General features: G+C 48.8%; 1 protein-coding gene across 3 annotated transcripts in view; it reads right to left on the bottom strand.

The window, feature by feature from the left end:
* LOC109884147 (centrosomal protein of 192 kDa) overlaps window positions 1-22,549 on the bottom strand; it is an 83,239-nt gene that overhangs the window by 7,666 nt on the left and 53,024 nt on the right. For all 3 annotated transcript variants that reach the window (XM_031816671.1, XM_031816673.1, XM_031816672.1), the window contains 11 exons: window positions 21,388-21,648; window positions 21,133-21,254; window positions 20,722-20,831; window positions 18,559-18,724; window positions 16,774-16,955; window positions 16,484-16,610; window positions 15,156-15,261; window positions 14,755-14,974; window positions 13,878-14,050; window positions 1,016-1,135; window positions 27-142 (listed from right to left, as the gene is read on the bottom strand). In XM_031816671.1, coding sequence (XP_031672531.1) covers window positions 27-142; window positions 1,016-1,135; window positions 13,878-14,050; window positions 14,755-14,974; window positions 15,156-15,261; window positions 16,484-16,610; window positions 16,774-16,955; window positions 18,559-18,724; window positions 20,722-20,831; window positions 21,133-21,254; window positions 21,388-21,648 — 1,703 coding nt within the window. The remainder of the gene's footprint in view (window positions 1-26; window positions 143-1,015; window positions 1,136-13,877; window positions 14,051-14,754; window positions 14,975-15,155; window positions 15,262-16,483; window positions 16,611-16,773; window positions 16,956-18,558; window positions 18,725-20,721; window positions 20,832-21,132; window positions 21,255-21,387; window positions 21,649-22,549) is intronic.

Genomic DNA, 22,549 nt, shown 5'->3' with positions numbered 1-22,549 from the left:
AGTGAGACCTGACTGCCAGTCCTTACCCAGTCATGCCCCCATCAGCAACCGGGTCAGGTCTTCTCCTGGTCTTAAAGGCTTCAGTCTTCACCAGAGAACAGTCTGCTTCCTGAGGAGCCACCGCTGGACCAACCTTCACACCCTGAAACACACCATCATCATCATGGCCACCCTCCACACCACCGTCACCCCCCACGCCACCACCACCCCCCACCCCACCGCCACGCCAAAGCAGAAGGGCCGTTCATTAGGGGACAGTATAATGATGTCCTATAACAGTCTCCTGGCAGTAGAATGATGTCCTGTAACAGTCTCCTGGCAGTATAACGATGTCCTATATCAGTCTCCTGGCAGCATAACGATGTCCTGTAACAGTCTCCTGGCAGTTTAACGATGTCCTATATCAGTCTCCTGGCAGTATAATCATGTCCTATATCAGTCTCCTGGCAGTATAGTGATGTCCTATATCAGTCTCCTGGCAGTATAACGATGTCCTATATCAGTCTCCTGGCAGTATAGTGATGTCCTGTAACAGTCTCCTGGCAGTATAACGATGTCCTGTAACAGTCTCCTGGCAGTTTAACGATGTCCTATATCAGTCTCCTGGCAGTTTAACGATGTCCTATATCAGTCTCCTGGCAGTTTAACGATGTCCTATATCAGTCTCCTGGCAGTATAATGATGTCCTATAACAGTCTCCTGGCAGTATAACGATGTCCTATAACAGTCTCCTGGCAGTATAACGTCCTATAACAGTCTCCTGGTAGTATAATGATGTCCTATAACAGGCTCCTGGCAGTATAGTGATGTCCTGTAACAGTCTACCTCTACAGTCTCCTGGCAGTATAATGATGTCCTATATCAGTCTCCTGGCAGTATAATGATGTCCTATATCAGTCTACCTCTATAGTCTCCTGGCAGTATAATGATGTCCTATATCAGTCTCCTGGCAGTATAATGATGTCCTATAACAGTCTCCTGGCAGTATAATGATGTCCTATATCAGTCTACCCACAGTGCCACAGAGCTGGAAGCGTATCCTGGTCTTGTGTTGAGGCTCAGCCACTGGGTGACACTCCAGGTCCCAGAACTGAGCATAGTCCCCTCGGTCCCTGGGCAGGAAGGTGATGGGCACCTGGAGGAGAGGAGGAGACACCAACGGGAGGAGATCAACAGGAAGAGAGGAGACATCAACAACACCATCATGGTCAAAGCCCAACAGGACATCCTATTGACCAAAGACACATTGTTCTGGGGACAAGGGGTGTGACTGGGTAAAGCTGGGTGGTCAGTAACCCCCCTAATAAAGACATGTTCTGGGGACCAGGGGTGTGACTGGGTAAAGCTGGGTGGTCAGTAACCCCCCCTAATAAAGACATGTTCTGGGGACCAGGGGTGTGACTGGGTAAAGCTGGGTGGTCAGTAACCCTAATAAAGATATGTTCTGGGACCAGGGGTGTGACTGGGTAAAGCTGGGTGGTCAGTAACCCTAATAAAGATATGTTCTGGGACCAGGGGTGTGACTGGGTAAAGCTGGGTGGTCAGTAACCCTAATAAAGATATGTTCTGGGACCAGGGGTGTGACTGGGTAAAGCTGGGTGGTCAGTAACCCCCCTAATAAAGATATGTTCTGGGACCAGGGGTTTGACTGGGTAAAGCTGGGTGGTCAGTAACCACCCTAATAAAGATATGTTCTGGGGACCAGGGGTGTGACTGGGTAAAGCTGGGTGGTCAGTAACCCTAATAAAGATATGTTCTGGGACCAGGGGTGTGACTGGGTAAAGCTGGGTGGTCAGTAACCCCCCCTAATAAAGATATGTTCTGGGGACCAGGGGTTTGACTGGGTAAAGCTGGGTGGTCAGTAACCCTAATAAAGATATGTTCTGGGGACCAGGGGTGTGACTGGGTAAAGCTGGGTGGTCAGTAACCCTAATAAAGATATGTTCTGGGGACCAGGGGTGTGACTGGGTAAAGCTGGGTGGTCAGTAACCCTAATAAAGATATGTTCTGGGACCAGGGGTGTGACTGGGTAAAGCTGGGTGGTCAGTAACCCTAATAAAGATATGTTCTGGGACCAGGGGTGTGACTGGGTAAAGCTGGGTGGTCAGTAACCCTAATAAAGATATGTTCTGGGGACCAGGGGTGTGACTGGGTAAAGCTGGGTGGTCAGTAACCCTAATAAAGATATGTTCTGGGACCAGGGGTGTGACTGGGTAAAGCTGGGTGGTCAGTAACCCCCCTAATAAAGATATGTTCTGGGACCAGGGGTGTGACTGGGTAAAGCTGGGTGGTCAGTAACCCCCCTAATAAAGACATGTTCTGGGGACCAGGGGTGTGACTGGGTAAAGCTGGGTGGTCAGTAACCCTAATAAAGATATGTTCTGGGACCAGGGGTGTGACTGGGTAAAGCTGGGTGGTCAGTAACCCTAATAAAGATATGTTCTGGGACCAGGGGTGTGACTGGGTAAAGCTGGGTGGTCAGTAACCCCCCCTAATAAAGATATGTTCTGGGGACCAGGGGTGTGACTGGGTAAAGCTGGGTGGTCAGTAACCCTAATAAAGACATGTTCTGGGGACCAGGGGTGTGACTGGGTAAAGCTGGGTGGTCAGTAACCCCCCTAATAAAGATATGTTCTGGGGACCAGGGGTGTGACTGGGTAAAGCTGGGTGGTCAGTAACCCTAATAAAGACATGTTCTGGGGACCAGGGGTGTGACTGGGTAAAGCTGGGTGGTCAGTAACCCTAATAAAGATATGTTCTGGGGACCAGGGGTGTGACTGGGTAAAGCTGGGTGGTCAGTAACCCCCCTAATAAAGATATGTTCTGGGGACCAGGGGTGTGACTGGGTAAAGCTGGGTGGTCAGTAACCCTAATAAAGATATGTTCTGGGGACCAGGGGTGTGACTGGGTAAAGCTGGGTGGTCAGTAACCCTAATAAAGATATGTTCTGGGGACCAGGGGTGTGACTGGGTAAAGCTGGGTGGTCAGTAACCCTAATAAAGATATGTTCTGGGGACCAGGGGTGTGACTGGGTAAAGCTGGGTGGTCAGTAACCCTAATAAAGATATGTTCTGGGGACCAGGGGTGTGACTGGGTAAAGCTGGGTGGTCAGTAACCCTAATAAAGATATGTTCTGGGGACCAGGGGTGTGACTGGGTAAAGCTGGGTGGTCAGTAACCCTAATAAAGACATGTTCTGGGACCAGGGGTGTGACTGGGTAAAGCTGGGTGGTCAGTAACCCTAATAAAGATATGTTCTGGGGACCAGGGGTGTGACTGGGTAAAGCTGGGTGGTCAGTAACCCCCCCTAATAAAGATATGTTCTGGGGACCAGGGGTGTGACTGGGTAAAGCTGGGTGGTCAGTAACCCTAATAAAGATATGTTCTGGGGACCAGGGGTGTGACTGGGTAAAGCTGGGTGGTCAGTAACCCCCCCTAATAAAGATATGTTCTGGGACCAGGGGTGTGACTGGGTAAAGCTGGGTGGTCAGTAACCCTAATAAAGATATGTTCTGGGGACCAGGGGTGTGACTGGGTAAAGCTGGGTGGTCAGTAACCCCCCTAATAAAGATATGTTCTGGGACCAGGGGTGTGACTGGGTAAAGCTGGGTGGTCAGTAACCCCCCCCTAATAAAGACATGTTCTGGGGACCAGGGGTGTGACTGGGTAAAGCTGGGTGGTCAGTAACCCTAATAAAGATATGTTCTGGGACCAGGGGTGTGACTGGGTAAAGCTGGGTGGTCAGTAACCCTAATAAAGATATGTTCTGGGACCAGGGGTGTGACTGGGTAAAGCTGGGTGGTCAGTAACCCTAATAAAGATATGTTCTGGGGACCAGGGGTGTGACTGGGTAAAGCTGGGTGGTCAGTAACCCCCCCTAATAAAGATATGTTCTGGGGACCAGGGGTGTGACTGGGTAAAGCTGGGTGGTCAGTAACCCCCCCTAATAAAGATATGTTCTGGGGACCAGGGGTGTGACTGGGTAAAGCTGGGTGGTCAGTAACCCTAATAAAGATATGTTCTGGGGACCAGGGGTGTGACTGGGTAAAGCTGGGTGGTCAGTAACCCCCCTAATAAAGATATGTTCTGGGGACCAGGGGTGTGACTGGGTAAAGCTGGGTGGTCAGTAACCCTAATAAAGACATGTTCTGGGACCAGGGGTGTGACTGGGTAAAGCTGGGTGGTCAGTAACCCCCCCTAATAAAGATATGTTCTGGGGACCAGGGGTGTGACTGGGTAAAGCTGGGTGGTCAGTAACCCCCCCTAATAAAGATATGTTCTGGGACCAGGGGTGTGACTGGGTAAAGCTGGGTGGTCAGTAACCCCCCTAATAAAGATATGTTCTGGGGACCAGGGGTGTGACTGGGTAAAGCTGGGTGGTCAGTAACCCCCCCTAATAAAGATATGTTCTGGGGACCAGGGGTGTGACTGGGTAAAGCTGGGTGGTCAGTAACCCCCCTAATAAAGATATGTTCTGGGACCAGGGGTGTGACTGGGTAAAGCTGGGTGGTCAGTAACCCCCCCTAATAAAGACATGTTCTGGGGACCAGGGGTGTGACTGGGTAAAGCTGGGTGGTCAGTAACCCCCCTAATAAAGATATGTTCTGGGGACCAGGGGTGTGACTGGGTAAAGCTGGGTGGTCAGTAACCCCCCCTAATAAAGATATGTTCTGGGGACCAGGGGTGTGACTGGGTAAAGCTGGGTGGTCAGTAACCCCCCTAATAAAGATATGTTCTGGGGACCAGGGGTGTGACTGGGTAAAGCTGGGTGGTCAGTAACCCTAATAAAGACATGTTCTGGGGACCAGGGGTGTGACTGGGTAAAGCTGGGTGGTCAGTAACCCTAATAAAGATATGTTCTGGGACCAGGGGTGTGACTGGGTAAAGCTGGGTGGTCAGTAACCCTAATAAAGATATGTTCTGGGGACCAGGGGTGTGACTGGGTAAAGCTGGGTGGTCAGTAACCCCCCTAATAAAGATATGTTCTGGGGACCAGGGGTGTGACTGGGTAAAGCTGGGTGGTCAGTAACCCCCCCTAATAAAGACATGTTCTGGGACCAGGGGTGTGACTGGGTAAAGCTGGGTGGTCAGTAACCCTAATAAAGATATGTTCTGGGGACCAGGGGTGTGACTGGGTAAAGCTGGGTGGTCAGTAACCCCCCTAATAAAGATATGTTCTGGGACCAGGGGTGTGACTGGGTAAAGCTGGGTGGTCAGTAACCCTAATAAAGATATGTTCTGGGGACCAGGGGTGTGACTGGGTAAAGCTGGGTGGTCAGTAACCCTAATAAAGATATGTTCTGGGACCAGGGGTGTGACTGGGTAAAGCTGGGTGGTCAGTAACCCTAATAAAGATATGTTCTGGGACCAGGGGTGTGACTGGGTAAAGCTGGGTGGTCAGTAACCCTAATAAAGATATGTTCTGGGACCAGGGGTGTGACTGGGTAAAGCTGGGTGGTCAGTAACCCTAATAAAGATATGTTCTGGGGACCAGGGGTGTGACTGGGTAAAGCTGGGTGGTCAGTAACCCTAATAAAGATATGTTCTGGGACCAGGGGTGTGACTGGGTAAAGCTGGGTGGTCAGTAACCCCCCTAATAAAGATATGTTCTGGGGACCAGGGGTGTGACTGGGTAAAGCTGGGTGGTCAGTAACCCTAATAAAGACATGTTCTGGGACCAGGGGTGTGACTGGGTAAAGCTGGGTGGTCAGTAACCCCCCTAATAAAGATATGTTCTGGGACCAGGGGTGTGACTGGGTAAAGCTGGGTGGTCAGTAACCACCCTAATAAAGATATGTTCTGGGGACCAGGGGTGTGACTGGGTAAAGCTGGGTGGTCAGTAACCCCCCTAATAAAGACATGTTCTGGGGACCAGGGGTGTGACTGGGTAAAGCTGGGTGGTCAGTAACCCTAATAAAGATATGTTCTGGGGACCAGGGGTGTGACTGGGTAAAGCTGGGTGGTCAGTAACCCTAATAAAGATATGTTCTGGGGACCAGGGGTGTGACTGGGTAAAGCTGGGTGGTCAGTAACCCCCCTAATAAAGATATGTTCTGGGGACCAGGGGTGTGACTGGGTAAAGCTGGGTGGTCAGTAACCCCCCTAATAAAGATATGTTCTGGGACCAGGGGTGTGACTGGGTAAAGCTGGGTGGTCAGTAACCCCCCCTAATAAAGATATGTTCTGGGACCAGGGGTTTGACTGGGTAAAGCTGGGTGGTCAGTAACCCCCCCTAATAAAGATATGTTCTGGGGACCAGGGGTGTGACTGGGTAAAGCTGGGTGGTCAGTAACCCTAATAAAGATATGTTCTGGGACCAGGGGTGTGACTGGGTAAAGCTGGGTGGTCAGTAACCCCCCTAATAAAGATATGTTCTGGGGACCAGGGGTGTGACTGGGTAAAGCTGGGTGGTCAGTAACCCCCCCTAATAAAGATATGTTCTGGGGACCAGGGGTGTGACTGGGTAAAGCTGGGTGGTCAGTAACCCCCCCTAATAAAGATATGTTCTGGGACCAGGGGTGTGACTGGGTAAAGCTGGGTGGTCAGTAACCCTAATAAAGATATGTTCTGGGACCAGGGGTGTGACTGGGTAAAGCTGGGTGGTCAGTAACCCCCCCTAATAAAGATATGTTCTGGGGACCAGGGGTGTGACTGGGTAAAGCTGGGTGGTCAGTAACCCCCCCTAATAAAGATATGTTCTGGGGACCAGGGGTGTGACTGGGTAAAGCTGGGTGGTCAGTAACCCCCCTAATAAAGATATGTTCTGGGGACCAGGGGTGTGACTGGGTAAAGCTGGGTGGTCAGTAACCCCCCTAATAAAGATATGTTCTGGGACATGGGGTGTGACTGGGTAAAGCTGGGTGGTCAGTAACCCCCCTAATAAAGATATGTTCTGGGACCAGGGGTGTGACTGGGTAAAGCTGGGTGGTCAGTAACCCCCCTAATAAAGACATGTTCTGGGACCAGGGGTGTGACTGGGTAAAGCTGGGTGGTCAGTAACCCTAATAAAGATATGTTCTGGGACCAGGGGTGTGACTGGGTAAAGCTGGGTGGTCAGTAACCCTAATAAAGATATGTTCTGGGGACCAGGGGTGTGACTGGGTAAAGCTGGGTGGTCAGTAACCCCCCTAATAAAGACATGTTCTGGGACCAGGGGTGTGACTGGGTAAAGCTGGGTGGTCAGTAACCCCCCCTAATAAAGACATGTTCTGGGGACCAGGGGTGTGACTGGGTAAAGCTGGGTGGTCAGTAACCCCCCCTAATAAAGATATGTTCTGGGACCAGGGGTGTGACTGGGTAAAGCTGGGTGGTCAGTAACCCCCCCTAATAAAGATATGTTCTGGGGACCAGGGGTGTGACTGGGTAAAGCTGGGTGGTCAGTAACCCCCCTAATAAAGACATGTTCTGGGGACCAGGGGTGTGACTGGGTAAAGCTGGGTGGTCAGTAACCCCCCTAATAAAGATATGTTCTGGGGACCAGGGGTGTGACTGGGTAAAGCTGGGTGGTCAGTAACCCTAATAAAGATATGTTCTGGGGACCAGGGGTGTGACTGGGTAAAGCTGGGTGGTCAGTAACCCTAATAAAGATATGTTCTGGGGACCAGGGGTGTGACTGGGTAAAGCTGGGTGGTCAGTAACCCCCCTAATAAAGATATGTTCTGGGGACCAGGGGTGTGACTGGGTAAAGCTGGGTGGTCAGTAACCCCCCTAATAAAGACATGTTCTGGGGACCAGGGGTGTGACTGGGTAAAGCTGGGTGGTCAGTAACCCCCCCTAATAAAGACATGTTCTGGGGACCAGGGGTGTGACTGGGTAAAGCTGGGTGGTCAGTAACCCCCCTAATAAAGACATGTTCTGGGGACCAGGGGTGTGACTGGGTAAAGCTGGGTGGTCAGTAACCCCCCCTAATAAAGATATGTTCTGGGACCAGGGGTGTGACTGGGTAAAGCTGGGTGGTCAGTAACCCTAATAAAGATATGTTCTGGGGACCAGGGGTGTGACTGGGTAAAGCTGGGTGGTCAGTAACCCCCCTAATAAAGATATGTTCTGGGACCAGGGGTGTGACTGGGTAAAGCTGGGTGGTCAGTAACCCTAATAAAGATATGTTCTGGGGACCAGGGGTGTGACTGGGTAAAGCTGGGTGGTCAGTAACCCCCCTAATAAAGATATGTTCTGGGGACCAGGGGTGTGACTGGGTAAAGCTGGGTGGTCAGTAACCCTAATAAAGATATGTTCTGGGGACCAGGGGTGTGACTGGGTAAAGCTGGGTGGTCAGTAACCCTAATAAAGACATGTTCTGGGACCAGGGGTGTGACTGGGTAAAGCTGGGTGGTCAGTAACCCCCCCTAATAAAGATATGTTCTGGGACCAGGGGTGTGACTGGGTAAAGCTGGGTGGTCAGTAACCCCCCTAATAAAGATATGTTCTGGGGACCAGGGGTGTGACTGGGTAAAGCTGGGTGGTCAGTAACCCTAATAAAGACATGTTCTGGGACCAGGGGTGTGACTGGGTAAAGCTGGGTGGTCAGTAACCCCCCCTAATAAAGATATGTTCTGGGACCAGGGGTGTGACTGGGTAAAGCTGGGTGGTCAGTAACCCTAATAAAGACATGTTCTGGGGACCAGGGGTGTGACTGGGTAAAGCTGGGTGGTCAGTAACCCCCCTAATAAAGATATGTTCTGGGGACCAGGGGTGTGACTGGGTAAAGCTGGGTGGTCAGTAACCCTAATAAAGATATGTTCTGGGACCAGGGGTGTGACTGGGTAAAGCTGGGTGGTCAGTAACCCTAATAAAGATATGTTCTGGGGACCAGGGGTGTGACTGGGTAAAGCTGGGTGGTCAGTAACCCCCCTAATAAAGACATGTTCTGGGGACCAGGGGTGTGACTGGGTAAAGCTGGGTGGTCAGTAACCCCCCTAATAAAGATATGTTCTGGGGACCAGGGGTGTGACTGGGTAAAGCTGGGTGGTCAGTAACCCCCCCTAATAAAGATATGTTCTGGGGACCAGGGGTGTGACTGGGTAAAGCTGGGTGGTCAGTAACCCCCCTAATAAAGATATGTTCTGGGGACCAGGGGTGTGACTGGGTAAAGCTGGGTGGTCAGTAACCCCCCTAATAAAGATATGTTCTGGGACCAGGGGTGTGACTGGGTAAAGCTGGGTGGTCAGTAACCCTAATAAAGATATGTTCTGGGACCAGGGGTGTGACTGGGTAAAGCTGGGTGGTCAGTAACCCTAATAAAGATATGTTCTGGGGACCAGGGGTGTGACTGGGTAAAGCTGGGTGGTCAGTAACCCTAATAAAGATATGTTCTGGGACCAGGGGTGTGACTGGGTAAAGCTGGGTGGTCAGTAACCCTAATAAAGATATGTTCTGGGACCAGGGGTGTGACTGGGTAAAGCTGGGTGGTCAGTAACCCTAATAAAGATATGTTCTGGGGACCAGGGGTGTGACTGGGTAAAGCTGGGTGGTCAGTAACCCTAATAAAGATATGTTCTGGGGACCAGGGGTGTGACTGGGTAAAGCTGGGTGGTCAGTAACCCCCCTAATAAAGATATGTTCTGGGGACCAGGGGTTTGACTGGGTAAAGCTGGGTGGTCAGTAACCCTAATAAAGATATGTTCTGGGGACCAGGGGTGTGACTGGGTAAAGCTGGGTGGTCAGTAACCCCCCTAATAAAGATATGTTCTGGGACCAGGGGTGTGACTGGGTAAAGCTGGGTGGTCAGTAACCCTAATAAAGATATGTTCTGGGACCAGGGGTGTGACTGGGTAAAGCTGGGTGGTCAGTAACCCCCCTAATAAAGATATGTTCTGGGGACCAGGGGTGTGACTGGGTAAAGCTGGGTGGTCAGTAACCCCCCTAATAAAGATATGTTCTGGGGACCAGGGGTGTGACTGGGTAAAGCTGGGTGGTCAGTAACCCTAATAAAGATATGTTCTGGGGACCAGGGGTGTGACTGGGTAAAGCTGGGTGGTCAGTAACCCTAATAAAGATATGTTCTGGGACCAGGGGTGTGACTGGGTAAAGCTGGGTGGTCAGTAACCCCCCCTAATAAAGATATGTTCTGGGGACCAGGGGTGTGACTGGGTAAAGCTGGGTGGTCAGTAACCCTAATAAAGATATGTTCTGGGGACCAGGGGTGTGACTGTGGAAAACCTGGGTGGTCAGTAACCCCCCTAATAAAGATATGTTCTGGGGACCAGGGGTGTGACTGGGTAAAGCTGGGTGGTCAGTAACCCTAATAAAGATATGTTCTGGGGACCAGGGGTGTGACTGGGTAAAGCTGGGTGGTCAGTAACCCTAATAAAGATATGTTCTGGGGACCAGGGGTGTGACTGGGTAAAGCTGGGTGGTCAGTAACCCCCCTAATAAAGATATGTTCTGGGGACCAGGGGTGTGACTGGGTAAAGCTGGGTGGTCAGTAACCCTAATAAAGATATGTTCTGGGACCAGGGGTGTGACTGGGTAAAGCTGGGTGGTCAGTAACCCTAATAAAGATATGTTCTGGGGACCAGGGGTGTGACTGGGTAAAGCTGGGTGGTCAGTAACCCTAATAAAGATATGTTCTGGGACCAGGGGTGTGACTGGGTAAAGCTGGGTGGTCAGTAACCCCCCTAATAAAGATATGTTCTGGGGACCAGGGGTGTGACTGGGTAAAGCTGGGTGGTCAGTAACCCCCCTAATAAAGATATGTTCTGGGGACCAGGGGTGTGACTGGGTAAAGCTGGGTGGTCAGTAACCCTAATAAAGATATGTTCTGGGGACCAGGGGTGTGACTGGGTAAAGCTGGGTGGTCAGTAACCCCCCCTAATAAAGACATGTTCTGGGGACCAGGGGTGTGACTGGGTAAAGCTGGGTGGTCAGTAACCCCCCTAATAAAGATATGTTCTGGGACCAGGGGTGTGACTGGGTAAAGCTGGGTGGTCAGTAACCCTAATAAAGATATGTTCTGGGGACCAGGGGTGTGACTGGGTAAAGCTGGGTGGTCAGTAACCCCCCTAATAAAGATATGTTCTGGGGACCAGGGGTGTGACTGGGTAAAGCTGGGTGGTCAGTAACCCTAATAAAGATATGTTCTGGGGACCAGGGGTGTGACTGGGTAAAGCTGGGTGGTCAGTAACCCCCCCTAATAAAGATATGTTCTGGGGACCAGGGGTGTGACTGGGTAAAGCTGGGTGGTCAGTAACCCCCCCTAATAAAGATATGTTCTGGGGACCAGGGGTGTGACTGGGTAAAGCTGGGTGGTCAGTAACCCCCCTAATAAAGATATGTTCTGGGGACCAGGGGTGTGACTGGGTAAAGCTGGGTGGTCAGTAACCACCCTAATAAAGATATGTTCTGGGGACCAGGGGTGTGACTGGGTAAAGCTGGGTGGTCAGTAACCCCCCTAATAAAGACATGTTCTGGGACCAGGGGTGTGACTGGGTAAAGCTGGGTGGTCAGTAACCCCCCTAATAAAGATATGTTCTGGGACCAGGGGTGTGACTGGGTAAAGCTGGGTGGTCAGTAACCCCCCTAATAAAGACATGTTCTGGGGACCAGGGGTGTGACTGGGTAAAGCTGGGTGGTCAGTAACCCTAATAAAGACATGTTCTGGGACCAGGGGTGTGACTGGGTAAAGCTGGGTGGTCAGTAACCCCCCCTAATAAAGATATGTTCTGGGACCAGGGGTGTGACTGGGTAAAGCTGGGTGGTCAGTAACCCCCCCTAATAAAGATATGTTCTGGGACCAGGGGTGTGACTGGGTAAAGCTGGGTGGTCAGTAACCCTAATAAAGACATGTTCTGGGGACCAGGGGTGTGACTGGGTAAAGCTGGGTGGTCAGTAACCCCCCCTAATAAAGATATGTTCTGGGGACCAGGGGTGTGACTGGGTAAAGCTGGGTGGTCAGTAACCCCCCCTAATAAAGATATGTTCTGGGGACCAGGGGTGTGACTGGGTAAAGCTGGGTGGTCAGTAACCCCCCCTAATAAAGATATGTTCTGGGACCAGGGGTGTGACTGGGTAAAGCTGGGTGGTCAGTAACCCTAATAAAGATATGTTCTGGGACCAGGGGTGTGACTGGGTAAAGCTGGGTGGTCAGTAACCCCCCTAATAAAGATATGTTCTGGGGACCAGGGGTGTGACTGGGTAAAGCTGGGTGGTCAGTAACCCTAATAAAGATATGTTCTGGGACCAGGGGTGTGACTGGGTAAAGCTGGGTGGTCAGTAACCCTAATAAAGATATGTTCTGGGACCAGGGGTGTGACTGGGTAAAGCTGGGTGGTCAGTAACCCTAATAAAGATATGTTCTGGGACCAGGGGTGTGACTGGGTAAAGCTGGGTGGTCAGTAACCCCCCTAATAAAGACATGTTCTGGGACCAGGGGTGTGACTGGGTAAAGCTGGGTGGTCAGTAACCCTAATAAAGATATGTTCTGGGGACCAGGGGTGTGACTGGGTAAAGCTGGGTGGTCAGTAACCCCCCTAATAAAGACATGTTCTGGGACCAGGGGTGTGACTGGGTAAAGCTGGGTGGTCAGTAACCCCCCCTAATAAAGACATGTTCTGGGGACCAGGGGTGTGACTGGGTAAAGCTGGGTGGTCAGTAACCCTAATAAAGATATGTTCTGGGGACCAGGGGTGTGACTGGGTAAAGCTGGGTGGTCAGTAACCCTAATAAAGATATGTTCTGGGGACCAGGGGTGTGACTGGGTAAAGCTGGGTGGTCAGTAACCCTAATAAAGATATGTTCTGGGGACCAGGGGTGTGACTGGGTAAAGCTGGGTGGTCAGTAACCCTAATAAAGATATGTTCTGGGGACCAGGGGTGTGACTGGGTAAAGCTGGGTGGTCAGTAACCCTAATAAAGATATGTTCTGGGGACCAGGGGTGTGACTGGGTAAAGCTGGGTGGTCAGTAACCCTAATAAAGATATGTTCTGGGGACCAGGGGTGTGACTGGGTAAAGCTGGGTGGTCAGTAACCCTAATAAAGATATGTTCTGGGACCAGGGGTGTGACTGGGTAAAGCTGGGTGGTCAGTAACCCTAATAAAGATATGTTCTGGGGACCAGGGGTGTGACTGGGTAAAGCTGGGTGGTCAGTAACCCTAATAAAGATATGTTCTGGGGACCAGGGGTGTGACTGGGTAAAGCTGGGTGGTCAGTAACCCCCCTAATAAAGACATGTTCTGGGACCAGGGGTGTGACTGGGTAAAGATGGGTGGTCAGTAACCCTAATAAAGATATGTTCTGGGGACCAGGGGTGTGACTGGGTAAAGCTGGGTGGTCAGTAACCCTAATAAAGATATGTTCTGGGGACCAGGGGTGTGACTGGGTAAAGCTGGGTGGTCAGTAACCCTAATAAAGATATGTTCTGGGACCAGGGGTGTGACTGGGTAAAGCTGGGTGGTCAGTAACCCTAATAAAGACATGTTCTGGGACCAGGGGTGTGACTGGGTAAAGATGGGTGGTCAGTAACCCCCCCTAATAAAGATATGTTCTGGGGACCAGGGGTGTGACTGGGTAAAGCTGGGTGGTCAGTAACCCTAATAAAGATATGTTCTGGGACCAGGGGTGTGACTGGGTAAAGCTGGGTGGTCAGTAACCCCCCCTAATAAAGATATGTTCTGGGACCAGGGGTGTGACTGGGTAAAGCTGGGTGGTCAGTAACCCTAATAAAGATATGTTCTGGGACCAGGGGTGTGACTGGGTAAAGCTGGGTGGTCAGTAACCCTAATAAAGATATGTTCTGGGGACCAGGGGTGTGACTGGGTAAAGCTGGGTGGTCAGTAACCCTAATAAAGATATGTTCTGGGGACCAGGGGTGTGACTGGGTAAAGCTGGGTGGTCAGTAACCCTAATAAAGTCATAGGTAGGGGTAGAGATGGAGTAATCACCTGCATCTTGTGGTATGCTCCCAGGGTTCCAGAGACTCTGGGACATCTGAAGGCTGTGTAGGTGGCCCGGTACACATCCCCACTGCTGTCCACCCCCTTTACATAAGGAGGGGCGAAGGAAGACAGGTACCACCTCACCTGCTCTCCTCTGTTCTCCACCTCCACAGACGACTCTGACGAAGGAAGAGACGGCTTTAGATCAAAACACTGGAAACAGGAACATTCAAGAACATACACGGCATTTTGGTATTATCTAGAGGGAAAATAGGGCTATTGACTGGCAACTGCCAACTCCAGAGATTATAGATGTGTCCCAACGCTGAGATTATAGATGTGTCCCAACGCTGCGATTATAGATGTGTCCCAACGCTGCGATTATAGATGTGTCCCAACGCTGCGATTATAGATGTGTCCCAACGCTGCGATTATAGATGTGTCCCAACGCTGAGATTATAGATGTGTCCCAACGCTGAGATTATAGATGTGTCCCAACGCTGCGATTATAGATGTGTCCCAACGCTGCGATTATAGATGTGTCCCAACGCTGCGATTATAGATGTGTCCCAACGCTGCGATTATAGATGTGTCCCAACGCTGCGATTATAGATGTGTCCCAACGCTGAGATTATAGACATGTCCCAATGCTGAGATTATAGATATGTCCCAATGCTGAGATTATAGATATGTCCCAATGCTGAGATTATAGATATGTCCCAATGCTGAGATTATAGATATGTCCCAATGCTGAGATTATAGATATGTCCCAATGCTGAGATTATAGATATGTCCCAATGCTGAGATTATAGATATGTCCCAATGCTGAGATTATAGATATGTCCCAATGCTGAGTAACGCTGGGAGTCAGAGTGTCTCCTACCTGAGGTTTCTCCTGAGGGCGTGGCAGGAAACACGATGGTACGGTTACTGATCTCTACCGTGGCTGGAGCTGTCCTGGTCAGGGGGGGTTGGCCTGCAGGGGGCAGCATGGCGGTGGGCATGGGGCTAGCAGTCTGAGGAGGAAGGGGGGCTAGGCTCCGGTCTGCTGGGGCCGTTGATACATCCAGAGCTAGGTCCTGACGGATCTGGACTTTGATGAACTGGACAGCAGGAGGAGAGAAAATAACATCATGAAGGGGGGGCCACCACATCAAGACATTGAGGGGGGGGGGACACCACATCAAGACATTGAGGGGGGGGGGGGGGGAGGCACCACATCAAGACATTGAGGGGGGGGGGCACCACATCAAGACATTGAGGGGCCCACAACATCATCACTACCTTCTGTTGATTGTCACACTGGACATAGATTTGGCCACTCCATGGAAACATGGATGTCCTGGTTGCTAGGGACGGATTAGGACTGATGAGGATCTGGAGGTGGCACCTGGGAACAAAAAACTATGGTGAAACACCCCTAGTACTACAGTCACCTGGTAAACCACCCCTAGTACTACAGTCACCTGGTAAACCACCCCTAGTACTACAGTCACCTGGTAAAACACCCCTAGTACTATAGTCACCTGGTAAAACACCCCTAGTACTATAGTCACCTGGTAAAACACCCCTAGTACTATAGTCACCTGGTAAAACACCCCTAGTACTATAGTCACCTGGTAAAACACCCCTAGTACTATAGTCACCTGGTAAAACACCCCTAGTACTATAGTCACCTGGTAAAACACCCCTAGTACTATAGTCACCTGGTAAAACACCCCTAGTACTATAGTCACCTGGTAAAACACCCCTAGTACTATAGTCACCTGGTAAAACACCCCTAGTACTATAGTCACCTGGTAAAACACCCCTAGTAATACAGTCACCTGGTAAAACACCCGTAGTAATAGTCACCTGGTAAAACTAACTAACTATGGTGAAAGGAGGCCATGTTGAGGTGTACCGGTTACCGTCCGAGGCCTCCTACTGCGGTTCTATCTAGAAGGCCATGTTGAGGCGTACCGGTTACCGTCCGAGGGGTCCTACTGCGGTTCTATCTAGAAGGCCATGTTGAGGTGTACCGGTTACCGTCCGAGGGGTTCTACTGCGGTTCTATCTAGAAGGCCATGTTGAGGTGTACCGGTTACCGTCCGAGGGGTCCAACTGCGGTTCTATCTAGAAGGCCATGTTGAGGTGTAACGGTCAGGACAACACAAAGCTGTGTGTGTGTGTGTACATACTGTGGTTCTATGACTCCATGTTGAGGGGTAACAGTGAGACAGTGGGCTGGCCAGGACAACTCAAAGCTGTGTGTGTGTGTGTGTGTGTGTGTGTGTGTGTGTGTGTGTGTGTGTGTGTGTGTGTGTGTGTGTGTGTGTGTGTGTGTGTGTGTACATACTGTGGTTCTATGACTCCATGTTGAGGGGTAACAGTGAGACAGTGGGCTGGCCAGGACAACTCAAAGCTGTGTGTGTGTGTGTGTGTGTGTGTGTGTGTGTGTGTGTGTGTGTGTGTGTACATACTGTGGTTCTATAACTCCATGTTGAGGGGTAACAGTGAGACAGTGGGCTGGCCAGGACAACTCAAAGCTGTGTGTGTGTGTGTGTGTGTGTGTGTGTGTGTGTGTGTGTGTGTGTGTGTGTGTGTGTGTGTGTGTGTGTGTGTATACATACTGTGGTTCTATAACTCCATGTTGAGGGGTAACAGTGAGACAGTGGGCTGGCCAGGACAACTCAAAGCTCAGCTCTCTGGATGATGAGTGGTTCTGGATCAGGACATGTCTGGTGTTGGAGGCTCCGTCTGGACAACACACATTATAAACCAAAGGAAAGGGTTTAATTATATTCTATTATAAACTTTACAAAACTCATTTTATGAACAGAAAATGTTCTGTCCTGAGAGACCTTTCTCAGGCTGCAAAGAGCACAGAGTTAGTCTCAAACAGTGAGATGATAATACTGACTGATAGTGGGAGAGGTGAGGACCAGCTGTTCAGGCTGGAGGCTCCAGGAGTCCCTGTGGTCCCCTGGTTCTGTCCCCGTCCCAGAGGCCTCTGTCCTGGGTAACGCGGGGCCTTGAGGACCCTTCACAGGCAGTACATCCAGAGACACGTTGCTGATGTGACGGTCTGAGTTCCCAAAACCACTACAACATGATAAGACAACAACGTTACATAACCATTAACACCACCACTACTACATTATATAACCATTAACACCACCACTACTACATTATATAACCATTAACACCACTACTACAACATTATATAACCATTAACACCACCACTACTACATTATATAACCATTAACACCACTACTACAACATTATATAACCATTAACACCACCACAACATTACATAACCATTAACACCACTACTACAACATTATATAACCATTAACACCACTACTACAACATTATATAACCATTAACACCACTACTACAACATTATATAACCATTAACACCACCACTACTACATTATATAACCATTAACACCACCACTACTACATTATATAACCATTAACACCACTACTACAACATTACATAACCATTAACACCACTACTACAACATTATATAACCATTAACACCACTACTACAACATTATATAACCATTAACACCACTACTACAACATTATATAACCATTAACACCACTACAACATTATATAACCATTAACACCACTACTACAACATTATATAACCATTAACACCACTACTACAACATTATATGACCATTAACACCACCACTACAACATTATATAACCATTAACACCACCACTACAACATTATATAACCATTAACACCACCACTACAACATTATATAACCATTAACACCACCACTACAACATTATATAACCATTAACACCACCACTACAACATTATATAACCATTAACACCACCACTACAACATGATAAGACAACAACGTTATATAACCATTACCACCATAATGTTAGTATAACACCCCCACTACAACATTATATAACCATTAACACCACAACATTATATAACCATTAACACCACCACTACAACATTATATAACCATTAACACCACCACTACAACATTATATAACCATTAACACACCATTACATAACCATTAACACCACCACTACAACATTATATAACCATTAACACACCATTACATAACCATTAACACCACCACTACAACATTATATAACCATTAACACCACCACTACAACATTATATAACCATTAACACCCCTACTACAACATATAACCATTAACACCCCTACTACATTATATAACCATTAACACCACTACAACATTACATAACCATTAACACCACTACTACAACATTATATAACCATTAACACCACTACTACAACATTATATAACCATTAACACCACTACTACAACATTACATAACCATTAACACCACTACTACAACATTACATAACCATTAACACCACTACAACATTATATAACCATTAACACCATAATGTTAGTATAACACCCCCACTACATTATATAACCATTAACACCACTACTACAACATTATATAACCATTAACACCACTACAACATTATATAACCATTAACACCACTACTACAACATTATATAACCATTAACACCATAATGGTAGTATAACACCACCACTACAACATTATATAACCATTAACAGCCTGTATGTTCTAAGCAGAGAGAAACACTCTAGAAACCAAATGAGGTGTTAGATGAAAACATTCGTATGATTACGTTCTTTCCTAAAGGTATGACATTCAGTCCCAGTACCTGTCAGCCTCCGAGCCTCTCCTGGTGACAGCTAGGGGGGGCTGGACATGGAGGTCAGTCCTTCCAGAGTCCAAGGTCTCTGTGCTGCCCAGCACTGACAACACCACCTTACTCAGGTTCCCATAGAACAACTGGGCCTGGTTGGGGCTCTGGGGCAGGTCGTAGGCTGGAGACAACAGCATGGGAAAGCATGAGCTAAACATAGTGAGTCAAGTCAACACATACATATATACACACACACATATAGTTGATGTCAGAAGTTTACATACACCTTAGCCAAATACATTTAAACTCAGTTTCTCCATAATTCCTGACATTTAAACCTAGCAAAACATTCCCTGTCTTAGGTCAGTTAGGATCACCACTTTATTTTAAGAATGTGAAATGTCAGAATAATAGTAGAGAGAATGATTTATTTCAGCTTTTATTTATTTCATCACATTCCCAGTGGGTCAGAAGTTTACATACACTCAATTAGTATGTGGTAGCATTGCCTTTAAACTGTTCGACTTGGGTCAAATGTTTCGGGTAGCTTCCCACAATAAGTTGGGTGATTTTTTGCCCATTCCTCCTGGCAGAGCTGGTGTAACTGAGTCAGGTTTGTAGGTCTCCTTGCTCGCACGCGCTTTTTTCAGTTCTGCCAACAAATATTCTTTCAGATTGAGGTCATGGCTTTGTGATGGCCACTCCAATACCTCGACTTTGTTGTCCTTAAGCCAGTTTGCCACAACTTTGGAAGTATGCTTGAGGTCATTGTCCATTTGGAAGACCCATTTGTGACCAAGCTTTAACTTGACTGATGTCTTGAGCTGTTGCTTCAATAAATACACATTTTAATTCTCATGATGCCATCTATTTTGTAAAGTGCACCAGTCCCTCCTGCAGAAAAGCACCCAAACAACATGATGCTGCCACCCCCGTGCTTCACGGTTGGGATGATGTTCTTCGGCTTGCAAGCCCACCACTTTTTCCAAAAACATATCGATGGTCATTATGGCCAAACAGTTCTATTTTTGTTTCATCAGACCAGAGGACATTTATCCAAAAAGTATGATCTTTGTCCCCATGTGCAGTTGCAAACCGTAGTCTGACTCTTTTATGGTGGTTTTGGAGCAGTGGCTTCTTCCTTGCTGAGCGTCCTTTCAGGTTATGTCGATATAGGACTCGTTTGACTGTGGATATAAATACTTTTGTACCTGTTTCCTCCAGCATCTTCACAAGGTCCTTTGCTGCTGTTCTGAGATCGATCTGCACTTTTCGCACCAAAGTACGTTAATCTCTACTATTGTTTGTACAGATGATCGTGGTACCTTCAGGCTTTTGGAAATTGCTCCCAAGGATGAACCAGACTTGTGTTGGTCCCCAAAAAAATTCTGGTCTTCGCTGATTTCTTGTGATTTTCCCATGATGTCAAGCAAAGAGGCAGAGAGTTTGAAGGTAGGCCTTGAAATACATCCACAGGTGCACCTCCAATTGACTCAAATTATGTTAATTAGCCTATCAGAAGCTTCTAAAGCCATGACATCATTTTCTGGAATTTTCCAAGCTGTTTAAAGGCACAGTAATCTTAGTGTATGGAAACTTCTGACCCACTAGAATTCTGATACAGTGAATTATAAGTGAAATAATCTGTCTGTAAACAACTGTAGGAAAAATCACTTGTGTCATGCAAAGTAGATGTCCTAACTGACTTGCCAAAACTATAGTTTGTTAACAAGAAATTTGTGGAGTGGTTGAAAAATGAGTTACTGACGCTAATCTAAGTATGTAAACTTCCGACTTCAACTGTGTGTGTGTGTGTGTGTGTGTGTGTGTGTGTGTGTGTGTGTGTGTGTGTGTGTGTGTGTGTGTGTGTGTGTGTGTGTGTGTGTGTGTGTGTGTGTATATATATATAAACATTTCCATAACAAACAAGTTTTTGCAGATAATTATGAACAACAAGTTGTCCAGAGTAGGAACTCCTCACTGGTACCCTAGAGTATAGAACAGGGGTCTCCAACAGGTTGATCTACCAGTAACTCACAGACCACCTACGAGTAGCTCGCCAGACCGCAAAATGTCACTAACAAATCCCGCAAGTATCAGACACCGCAAGCTCCCAGCTCCTCTCCCATCAAAGAAACATAATCCCACCTCTGTTGTAGAAAGCCCCATGACCCTTACCCTCCAGGACCTGCTCCTCCCCCAGGAACCTCTCGTTGAAGTTGAGTCCTTTCAGCAGACTGTTCTCTGACAGAATCTTCCTGCCTGCATCAGGCTTCGACAGCAGCAACCTGGGGGACAGGAGATGGAGGTGAAATCAGTCTCCTTACAGTGTTGTAAATCAAACTAGAGGGCCTGGAGAACAGAAACAGACAGTAGTGGTTCCAACGGTTCTGTCTGTCAGCCTGGAACAACCTCCTCAAAAAGCCTCTTTAATGCTATTGCTTCACAAGATGGCTGTTTAAAAGTCAGGTTAATGACAGCCCGGAACAACCTCCTCAAAGCCTCTTTAATGCTATTGCCACACAAGATGGCTGTTTAAAAGTCAGGTTAATGACAGCCCATGTAATAAACAGAGGGACAGGTCCTCACCTCCTGAACTGTTGTCGTGAGACCTCGTCTCCACAGAAGAGACAGACTGTGGCCAGGACGGCATTAGCTGACTGACACAGAGTCTGCTCTCTCTGGGTCACCTTCATCAGAACCGTGATCACCTGGAGAAAGAGAAGTCAGGTAGTCCAGTTCACACCAACTATTAATGATAGAAACATCTCTCCATTTCTCCAGTCAGGTAGTCCAGATCAAACCAGAACCTCCTTTCTGACCACAACAAATCATGTGACCTACCTCCTGTGTCCTCTCCTTCAGGACGAACTGAGACGGAGAGAGGCTGATGTCCGAGGAGTCCATGACAGAGCGTGTGTGTAGGTCAGAGTAGGGAACAGCCTTAATGAAGGCAGCCCTGCACCCAGTGTTTCTCACACAGACACACAGCTTGGAGACCTGGCCTGCTGCCACCCCCATTAGCATAGCCACGTAGCCATCTGAACGCTTCCTGTGGTCTTCCAGAATAATGTTGCTGGTCCCTCCATAGCCTGATAGGGGGATCTGGGGGGGCGAGAGAGAGACAGAGGGCTGTTTGTAATATCTCTATTTATTAAGATGTGAGGCATATAGCCAGAGCTGCATAAGCCATACGTCAGACTCATATACAACCCACCCATACGTCGCCACAGACTCACAACCCACCCATACGTCGCCACAGACTCACAACCCATACGTCGCCACCAGACTCACAACCCACCCATACGTCGCCACCAGACTCACAACCCACCCATACGTCGCCACAGACTCACAACCCACCCATACGTCGCCACAGACTCACAACCCACCCATACGTCGCCACAGACTCACAACCCACCCATACGTCGCCACAGACTCACAACCCACCCATACGTCACCACAGACTCACAACCCACCCATACGTCACCACAGACTCACAACCCACCCATACGTCGCCACAGACTCACAACCCACCCATACGTCGCCACAGACTCACAACCCACCCATACGTCGCCACAGACTCACAACCCACCCATACATGACCACAGACTCACAACCCAGCCATACGTCACCACAGACTCACAACCCAGCCATACGTCGCCACAGACTCACAACCCAGCCATACGTCGCCACAGACTCACAACCCACCCATACGTCGCCACAGACTCACAACCCACCCATACGTCGCCACCAGACTCACAACCCACCCATACGTCGCCACCAGACTCACAACCCACCCATACGTCGCCACCAGACTCACAACCCACCCATACGTCGCCACAGACTCACAACCCACCCATACGTCGCCACAGACTCACAACCCACCCATACGTCGCCACAGACTCACAACCCACCATACGTCGCCACAGACTCACAACCCACCCATACGTCGCCACAGACTCACAACCCACCCATACGTCGCCACAGACTCACAACCCACCCATAC

Source organism: Oncorhynchus kisutch, unplaced genomic scaffold (genome assembly GCF_002021735.2).
Source record: "Oncorhynchus kisutch isolate 150728-3 unplaced genomic scaffold, Okis_V2 scaffold851, whole genome shotgun sequence".
NCBI lineage: Eukaryota > Metazoa > Chordata > Actinopteri > Salmoniformes > Salmonidae > Oncorhynchus > Oncorhynchus kisutch.
This window is presented reverse-complemented; position numbering and strand designations above follow the sequence as displayed.